Source organism: Pistacia vera, unplaced genomic scaffold (genome assembly GCF_008641045.1).
Source record: "Pistacia vera cultivar Batoury unplaced genomic scaffold, PisVer_v2 Contig340, whole genome shotgun sequence".
Lineage (NCBI taxonomy): Eukaryota > Viridiplantae > Streptophyta > Magnoliopsida > Sapindales > Anacardiaceae > Pistacia > Pistacia vera.
In genome coordinates, this window is record NW_022196158.1 from 817,993 (window position 1) to 828,396 (window position 10,404).

A 10,404-nucleotide genomic window follows, 5' to 3' on the forward strand; every position below is an offset into this window, starting at 1 on the left:
CTAAACACCACCCCTTTGAATCTCCAATATCTTGTCGCTCCAAGGATCTCTTCACATCGGGAACACACCCGAAGAACACTTGAGCTCCACCCAAGCTTCACACACTGAAGCCACGCTCCAACATCAACAATGGAACCAATTTCCAGCCACCATTCAACAAGGATAAAAGATTATGAGTGTTTGGCACAAAAACATAGTATGAACCTTCTAAGGAAAAGACTCTCTGAAAAACCTAGCTCACAAGCAAATATGCTATCAAAGGTTAGTCCAAAATACGCAAGAAAGAAGATAATATAATGGAGTTTTCTTGCTCAACAATTTGTTCCATGTCAGCAAACAAGGGTTGAAATATGATTGTCTAAAAGAAGAAATGATTCCACCTTTGTTTAAGACCACAACCAAACCATAAAAAAAATAAGATTTTTCCCTAGACCACAAAAGGATATTGTGACACCTGTAGGTGGTCCTTATGACAGCTCAAAAGATGGGAATAAATATCTTAGCTATTTGGACAAAAACACAATTTGTGCCAAGTTGAGTCAAATACGCAATGTTAGCACAAGAAACGTAGTGTGCTCACAATCATGATCAGTAGTTGTGATCAAGATGTCTGACATGAGTGTGCAAGCACAAGACTGTTGTGTACACACACTCAAAATAAAGTCGTGAATAGAAGTTGTGATCAGACATGAGTGTGCGAGCACAATACTGTTGTGCACACACTTAACACAAACATGCCAAAAATATAAGTTTGGCAATCTTGTGTACACACACAATTGTTGTGCACACATACAACATAAGTTTGACAACATATTCTATAGTATTAGAGATGTTGCAGAACAGACTAATTAGACCCACCAGAAGTCCTTTTTCATCACTGGTTCTATTGGTAAAGAAACGTGATTGTTCGTGGTGATTCTGTGTGGATTATCGAGCCCTAAACAAGATTATAGTACTTGAAAAGTTTCCCATTCCAACAATCAATGAGTTGTTAGATGAGTTATATGGTGCCATCATTTTCTTCAAAATTGTCTTAAGGTCCGGATACCATCAGATTCCCATGGCAGAGGAGGACATAGCAAAGACCACTTTTGGAACTCATAAAGGCCACTATGAATTTTGTTCATGTCGTTTGGCTTAACCAATGCTCTGGCGACATTCTAGAGTACCAGGAATGAAGAATTCAGACTATTCCTTTGTAAGTTTGTAATCATTTTTTTTTTTTTTACGACATCTTGGTATACAATTGTGACTTGGACACTCATGCAAAGCACATCTCAGCTGTTTTTTCTTGCTTGCTGGATAATAACTTTTTTGCTAAGCAAGAGAAACGCGTATTCGGTGTTAGTCGTTTGGAGTATTTGGGACCAATTTTTTCGGGTAATGGAGTGGTTCCTAATCCTTCTAAGATAAAAGCTATGATTGATTGGCCTCATCCAGTGACAATACGACAATTGCGTGGATTCTTGGGGTTAAGAGAATATTACAGAAAATTTGTGTGACATTATGCTTCCCTTGCTGCCCCCATTAACAAACCTCTTACAGTAAGACAAGTTTAAGTGGTCCACTGAAGCCTTGACAACCCTTAAAAAATTGAAACAAACAATGACTCAAGCTCCGATCTTGGCTCTACCGAATTTTAATAAGCCATTTGAATTGGAAATGGATGCTTTAGGTATCGGGATTGGTGCTATACTCATGCAAGACAGTCACCTAATAGCATTTTTTTAGCAAGAAATTGACTCCTGGGTTACAAAAAGCTTCGGCATATGTTCGTGAGTTGTATGCCTTTATAGAAGCAATCATGCGTTGGCGGCAATATTTACTAGGATAAAAGTTTGTCATTCGCACAAACCATCAGAGTTTGCGGAATTTATTATCACAAATGATCCAAACTCTTAAGCAACATGCCTATCTCATTAAACTCTTAGGATTTGATTTTATAGTGACTTATAAGTTAGACAAATCTAATTTGGCGATGGATGCATTATCACGACAGTTCCAAGGTGAACAACAAGAGGTCCAGGCTGGAGACATTTTCTCTTTCACTTCCAATTTTTTCTATCCTGGGCCAGATACGACGCATTATAGAGGGATAAATTTTCTTAGAAAATAATGACAGATCTTTAACAAAAGATACACACTCATCCGGGCTTTGCATTGCGAGATCAACTATTATTTTATCACAACAAACTTGTGGTTCTTAGAGACAAAGAATTGAGGCAGCAACTTTTGATTGAATTCCATTCTTCTCCTTTAGGTGGGCACGGTGGTATTCGTAAGTCAATGAGTAGATTATCATTAAATTTTTATTGGCAGGGATTGGCTTGCGATGTTCAAGAATTTGTCCAAAAGAATCATGTTTGTCAACAAGCTAAGTATCAAGCTCGTGCACCAGTGGGATTACTCCAACCATTGCTAGTACCTAATCAGATTTGGGAGGAAGTAGCATTAGATTTTGTTACGAGGTTGCCAAAGTCAGCAGGTTATTTTGTCATTTTTGTTGTGGGGGCCACTCAAAAAGGGACTTACAGCTGCGGAGGTGGCAACGCTAATTTTGAGCATGGTATACAAACTACATGGACTCCCAAAATCAATTCTAAGTGATCGCGACCCTATTTACTTGAGTTCCTTTTGGCAAGAGTTGTTTGCACATAGTGGAACACATCTAAAGCACTGTACGATATACTATCCTCAAACGGATGGTCAAATGGAGGTGATGAATCGTACACTAGAACTGTATTTACGTTGTTTTACCATGGATCAGTCGCAAAAGTGGGTGGAGTATTTTCTATGGGAAGAGTTCTTCTTCAACACTTCCTATCATACTGCCGCAGGCACTACACCATTTAAATTTGTGTATGACCGTGACCCCCCTACTATTCAGCCTATACAACTGGTAATTCAAAATTAGAAGTAGTGGATTCGGAACTAGCCAATAGAGATGTACCACTGCGAAAGCTGAAGGAAAATTTAACTCGTGCTCAATAACAAATTACTCGAAGTGCTAATCGCCGACATCGTGCATTAGATTTTCAAGTGGGTGACATGGTGTACTTAAAAAACTTCAACCATATCGCCAAAATTCCTTGCATGGTGAAGGATACATGAAACTTGGTTGATGGTATTATGGCCCATTTCAGGTTGTTTAAAAAGTGGGTCAAGTGGCTTATAAGTTGGCGTCACCGCCTGAATTAAAAAATCACCCTATATTTCACGTTTCACTTTTAAAACCTTGTCACGCATTGGTTCCCAAGCACGAATTGGCTTTATGGCTATACCTCCAACAATTTTTAAGGGTCACCCACAGGTTGAACCATTGGCAGCAGTAGGATGCAGAACAATAATGCAAGCTGGTGGAAGAACGGAGCAACTATTAGTTCAATGGCAAGGTCTTCCCTTGGAAGACTCATCCTAGGACAATACAATAGAAATGGAAGCTATTGATGGGCTGACTCCTTCCAACCTTGAGGGCAAGGTTGTGCCAGATGGGAAGGGAAATGTTAGGAAGGTGGATTCAAAGGAAATCAGAAAATCCCAAAGGGTCGTCAGTCTCCATTTTGGGCCAAAAATTATGTTGTTTAGCAAATAATTAGCATTTATTTAGCAATTTATGTCACTGTTATTTTGGGTAGTTTCAATAGTTTTAAGGAAACTGCATTATTAAGTTTTTATGTACCAGCTATATTAGCTCTAAACTCAAATAACGTGAGCAGCGAAGAGCTTATTCACTAAAACTCTATTCTCTCTTGTCTTTCTTGTTGGAGGCTCTACTCATATGGAGTAGATTTGTGCTTAACAATGCATTTGCTTGAAATAGGTTAACAAAAATTGTTTTATAATATTCTCTAATGAGCTGAGAAAAAAGACTTTATCCACCCTAAGGTTTTAATCAACTATGTCTAGATCAAGTGTTTTAAAATACTTAATTTACCCCACATTAGTTTAACAAATGTTTACATAATTAGTTAATTAAAATTTTTGTATTTAAGAACCAAAACACCTCTCATTTTGATATTGTCTCAGTTTTAAAAGCCTAGACTTTACCCGAGACTGTCTATTTATCCTTAACGGCTGTTACAATCACGGGAGTATATCCCAATATTGCACAACTTCAACCAGTAAACCCAAACCCCAGAGGGAGTAAATGCAATTAATTCCTAATGAGCAAGATGATGTTAGTCTTGCATAATTGTACATAGTTCAATACAATTGTAAGCATTTAAAGAAAAAGCACTTAAACAGGACGAAGTTGACACAAGCAATAATACATTACTTCACCTCAAATTAGCTAGGGCTCTCACAAATTAACAAGATTATTTTAACAAAATTTCCACCAAATGGAAGGATTTAATGCAGATAATAAGCACAATATTATGCAAAAATATCATGCAATTTGCTATGGTATGTATGTTTATGCTACAAAACTAGCAAATTTTCTTCAAAAATATCTGCATCTAACGACTAGCTATAATAAATAGCTCATAATGATTTCAGCTTGTTAGTGTTTTTGTCATCTTATGATCCATTGTGCACACACTTATAAAGGTAACCACCTTCACAAGTGTGAGCACTTTTGCCTATGTGTGTTCACAATGTTTCTGGCAGATATTTTTCCTCAAATCACACTTCACGTATTTGTTTTCTCTTCTAGACAGAATTATTCCTTGATTGATTTTTTGTCTTATTCTTTACACTTGTATCATATTTATTCGTAGTGTAAGAAAAGGAATATTTCTTTTGTCTGTGATCCCAAAATGTCTTGTGCAAAAAGAAAGACATAAAAGTTAAAGTTTAACTTTTTTGTCCCCCAACCTTTAACGTGTTGATCACTTTATATTTTACTGTTTTGTTTTTGTTTTACAAGAAACCTGATTACACTATTTTGCCTCTCTGAATATTCTCTGTAGTTCTTATATTTGTTAAGGTTTCTTACTATGCCTTAGTCGGCTTAGAATTACCCTCATCACTTATCCTTGTGTAAGATCTTTTGAATGTTAGTTTCTTTGTGACGAGAGCTTGAGTGCAAGCTACTGTCCTATCTTCATTGTTGAGCCTTGAAAGGAACTCTTCTTCAACATCACGTTGCTGTGTATGTGAAGCTTGCTATGATGGCTTGAATTTCAACCAAGGAAGATAGAATTGTTATGTATAAAACAGGGAGTGTTTTACTACTATGGTTATCTTGCTTTGTATTTGAACTCATAAGTATTTCATAGTGAATTTGCTTCCTCTAGACATGGTCCCATGGATGTAGGCTTGATGTCAAACCATGTAAAAATAAGCGTGTTCTTTACTTGGTTTTATGTATGTTTTAATTTAGTTATTCTCAACTCATTTGCTTTAAATTGAACAAGCACCCCATTCCGCATAAGGTTTTAATCACTTGGTAATCTCTTTAAAACTTACAATTGGTATCAGAGTAGGTTCTGAAAAATTATTTCAGTTGATCCTTTCTTGTTTGTAAATTCCTTTCTCGTGTTTGGTTGAGTAGATCAGTTCATTTTTGCTCTGTACGATCACCTCCTTTTGCATAACCATATTTTCTGTTCTGTCACTATGAGTTTCTTTGCTGAAGGTGGATCTACTCATAGACCACCATTGTTGGAGGGAACTAGTTTTTCCTTCAAGAGACCTAGGATGAAAGCCTTCTTAAAATCCATTGATGAAAGGGCTTTGAATGCTTGTGTCGTTGGTTGGAAAGAACCACAAGTTGTAGGTGTAGAAGGTAGTAATAGGGGATCAATGGACTAAAGCTAAGTTGGAAGAGTCTAATTTCAACTCTAAAGCTCTTCATGCACTCTTTAATGCTGTCAGCATTGGCCAAATGAAAAACATAGCCAATTGTGAAACAAAACTCCAAGTTAAGAATAAAGGAACTGACACAGTAAAAAAGACCAGACTTACGAGATTGATTGCTGATTATGAAAATATTTTTATGCATGATGATGAGTCTATCACCGATTTTCATGGTAGGTTATGTGATATCATGAATGAATGCTTTGCTTTGGATAAAATCTATACTGATGCTAAACTTGTTAGGAAAGTTTTGCGTTCTCTACCTATGAAGTTCATGCCCAAAGCAACCTCTATCGAAAATGCCAAAATCTGGACTAGCTACAGTTGGATGAACTCATTGGGTCACTTTAGACTTTCAAACTCAACCTGAAACAATGGGAGAAGAAATCGGGAAAAGGTCTCCCTCTAAAGCATAAGGTAACATCTGAACCTTCTATGTGTGTTGTCTCTAGTGATGGTGAGGAAGATGAGTGTGGCTTGGTCACAAAGATTTTTGCTAAATTCTTGAAAAAGAATATGAGAAAACCTAGGTTGAACAAAAAGGGTAAACTACCTTTTGTGAAGAAGCCTTCTAACCAAGTTGGTCAAGGTCCCTTCTCAAAATGATTTTTGAGAGATAATGACAGGAAAAACAAAGGCATCAGGTGTTATGAATGTGAAGGGTATGGACACATTTAGTCAGAGTATGCGAACATTCTAAAGAGAAAGGGGAAAGCCATGGCTACCAAACTAAGTGAAAGTGATAACAGTGGGAGTGGAGGTGATGACGTTAATGAGGATGAGAATTTCCTAGCTTTTACTACTAACCAAGAGGACAGTAGGAGCGTGTCCTCGGATGACTCAAGTGATGTTTGTAAGGAGCAGCAAAAGGCTTATGATAAGATGTATAAGTCATGGGTGAAAGCTATCAAAAAGATCAAATCTGTTGAATCTGAAAACTGCACCTTAACAAAAGATAAAAAAGTGTTGAATGATAAATTGATAGCTATGTTTATTGATTTATCTAACAAGGAACTTTTGTTAAATCAAACTGTAAATGAACTAACGGAGGCCAAGGCAATTGTTGAAAGATTAAATGCAGGTTCTTATAAACTTGATAAAGTTCTTGGCCAAGGGAAGTCTTTTGGTGACAAAACTGGTTTGGGTTTTCCCCCTAGAGCAAGCTCTTCCAAACCTGGTGTGACCACCTTTATTAAGGCAAGCACTTCGAAACTAGTTGTGACCACCACTATCAACACAGTCTCAGACCAGAATGTTCTCTCTGCACCTCCTGATTCTTTTTGTAAGGTAAAAAGGTTTACTCCTGTTTATCATTTTTGTCAAAAGAAAGGTCACATTAGACCAAAGTGTTTCAAACTCATTACATATTTGAAAAGATTCATTGGAAATCATGTTTTTCCCTCTAAAAAAACCCCCACATCAAAACAATTTTTTTAAACACAACAAAATAAGGAGGCCTAAGTCTAGTACCAACAGTTTGGTTACTCATACATCATTGCTTGCATTTCAAAATGACCAATGGTACTTTGACAGCGGGTGTTCAAGGCACATGACAAGTAACAAAAGTTTGTTGACCGAACCTGAATTTGTTGAGGCTAGTCATGTGACCTACGATGATGGAAAAAGAGATAAAATCCTTGATAAAGGATCTATTATTATTCCTGGTTTCCCTATTTTGAATGATGTGTTCTATGTTGAAGGTCTTAAAGCTAATCTCATTAGCATAAGTCAAATCTGTGATAAAGGTTGTGTTGTGAAATTTCAAAATTTTTTTATCAAGTTTTAAATAACAATGGAACCTCAGTTCTTGAAGGAAAAAGATCAAATGATAATTGCTATCTTTTGACTAACAAAGTTTCATGTTTAAGTTCTAGCACTGATGATATTGATGTTTGGCACAAAAAACTTGGACACATAAATTTCCAAGATCTTGTGAAACTCTTTAAAAAGGATGCTGTGAAAGGACTACCAATTTTAGAGTTCCCAAGAGGTAAAGTTTGTGGCCTATGCCAACAAGGTAAGAAAACTAAGCTTCCTCTCAAATCCTTATCTTGACTGAGTACCTCACGTGTTTTAGAACTTCTCCAAATGGATTTAATGGGACCTATGCAAATGGAAAGTTTGGGAGGTAAGAGATATGTCTTTGTATGTGCTGATGACTTTTCTAGGTTCTCTTGGGTTGATTTTCTAAGAGAAAAGTCTGATACATTTGAAGTCTTTCAAACCTTGATCAAAAGACTTCAAGCTGAACAAAGTTGTTGTGCGAAGAAAGTTATACGGATAAGAAGTGATCATGGAAAAGAGTTCGAGAACACTGATTTTTCCAGTTTTTGTGATTTGTAGAGTATATGGCATGAGTTTTCTACCCCAAAAAAATCGCAACAGAATGGAGTTGTGGAGAGAAAGAATAGAGTTCTTCAAGAAATGACAAGAGTCGTGTTAAATGACAAGAAATTACCAATAAAATTGTGGGTTGAGGCAATCAACATTGCATGTCACATTGCAAACATAGTTTTTCTAAGGAAAGGTACTCTCAAACTCCATATGAACTGTGAAAAGGTAAGAAACCTGATCTATCCTACTTTCATGTTTTTGGGTGCAAGTGCTATGTGTTGAATGATAGAGATCACATAGGAAAATTTGACTCTAGAAGTGACAAAGGTGTTTGTCTTGGATATTTTGCAAATAGTAGGGCATATAGGGTTTTCAATATGAGAACTCAACGTATAATTGAATCGTTTAATGTTGTTGATTCTGAAGATTTTTCGCAATTTTCCCATAAAGAAGATATTGATGACTTAATCTTGACTCTCAATGTGACCACTGATCACGATGATGTGTCTACTTCAAATTCTCATAAACATGTGACCACATCAAAATCCAAAGTTTGCACATCTGTAGCTCAAAAAGGATCTCTCTTAGAGAGACAAGGACTCGAATTAATTGTTGATCTCTCGGATGAAATCACTAAACAAAAGACACTCAAATCTAGAGAACCACCCTCTTGGATTAAAAAGGCTCATCCACCATCATAGTGATTGGAAATCCAGAAGAGGTAATGGTCACTAGACGTAAAAAATTGAGTGAAATTAATAACCTATGTTATGTTTCCCTTTCAGAGCCCAAAAATGCAAAGGAGGCCCTTGAAGACGACTGTTGGATTGCAGCTATGCACGAGAAGTTGGAACAGTTTGAGAGAAATGATTTGTGGAAACTAGTTCCAAGACCTGAAGGGATTAATGTCATTGAAACAAAGTGGATTTTCAAGAACAAATCCGATGAGGTTAGAACCATTGTGCAAAACAAAGCGAGACTTGTTGCCTCGCACAAGGGTATACCCAAGTTGAAGGAGTTGATTTTGATGAAACCTTTGCACTTGTTGGCAGACTTGAATCTATAAGATTAATGCTTGGAGTGGCCTATTGTATGAAGCTGAAACTTTACCAAATGGACGTGAAAAGTGCCTTTTTAAATGGAATGCTGATGGAAAAAGTTTACGTTGAGCAACCAGTAGGAGTTCAGGATCTTCACAAGCCTGATCACGTGTTCAAACTTGAGAAAGCTCTCTAGCGGTTGAAGCAAGCACCAAGAGCATGGTATGATAGGCTGGCCTCCTTCCTTCTTGATCATAACTTGATTAGAGGTAATGCCGACAAAACCTTGTTCATAAAGCATGAAAGAGTGAATTTTTGTGTTCTCAAATTTATGTAGATGGTATTGTTTTTGGTTCTACTTCTCATACTCAACTTGAAAAATTTATTACTTTAATAAAAGATGAATTTGAGATGAGTATGGTGGGAAACTTAGCATGTTCCTTGGTCTTCAAATCAAATAAATTGATTGTGGCATGTTTGTCTCCCAGTCTACATACGCCAAAAACATGCTCAAAAGATTCAATCTTGAATTTGCCAAGCATGCTAACACACCAATGAGCTCCACTCTTAAACTTTCCAATGATGAAAAAGGTAAAAAGGTTGATAATAAGTTGTTTGGAAGCATGATAGGGAGTTTGTTCTATTTTACAACAAGTAGGCCTAATTTGTGCTTTAGTGTAGGTGTGTGTGCTAGGTTTCAATCTCATCCTACTGAGCTACATCTTAAAGCTGTTAAGAGAATCATGAAATATGTTACTGGAACATCAGATTTTGGACTTTGGTTTTCTTATGATTTTAATCCTACTCTTGTGGGTTTTAGTGATGTTGACTGGGCAGGGTACTTGGATGATAGAAAAAGCACATTTGGAGGATGTTTCTTTCTCGGCAACAACTTGATCACCGGGTATAGCAAGAAACAAAACTTAATTTCACTCTCCCCAGCCGAAGTTGAATATATTGATGCAGGGAGTTGTTGCACACAGGTTCTTTATTTTGCTTGACTTTGTCACAATGTGAAAGAGCTACCTTGCTTGTAGTGTGAAAGTCGTAATTGAGTAATCTTCTAAGATGTAGAGACCCTATGTTCTTGGAAGATCTACCATTTAGAGGGCTACCTCCTTGCAAGTGTGAAAGCTACACTTGGTTACTTATGAGAGAATTTATGCCCATTCCTTATCTATTACAAAGAAAAAGAAGTCAAAAATAATTTCAGTTGTTTAAAAAGAAGGGA

The 10,404-nt window shown here is 36.8% G+C and overlaps 1 protein-coding gene across 1 annotated transcript; it reads left to right on the forward strand.

The window, feature by feature from the left end:
- Positions 1-9,679: 9,679 nt before the first annotated feature.
- On the forward strand, positions 9,680-10,174 carry LOC116138365 (secreted RxLR effector protein 161-like). Its single transcript, XM_031424075.1, has one exon. It carries the CDS (start codon positions 9,680-9,682, stop codon positions 10,172-10,174), a length of 495 nt encoding a protein of 164 aa, XP_031279935.1.
- The last annotated feature ends 230 nt before the right edge of the window (positions 10,175-10,404 follow it).

What these genes read in the sequence shown, in the direction of transcription:
- LOC116138365 (XM_031424075.1), top strand. Translation starts at nt 9,680, where the DNA reads ATGCTCAAAAGATTCAATCTTGAATTTGCCAAGCATGCTAACACACCA.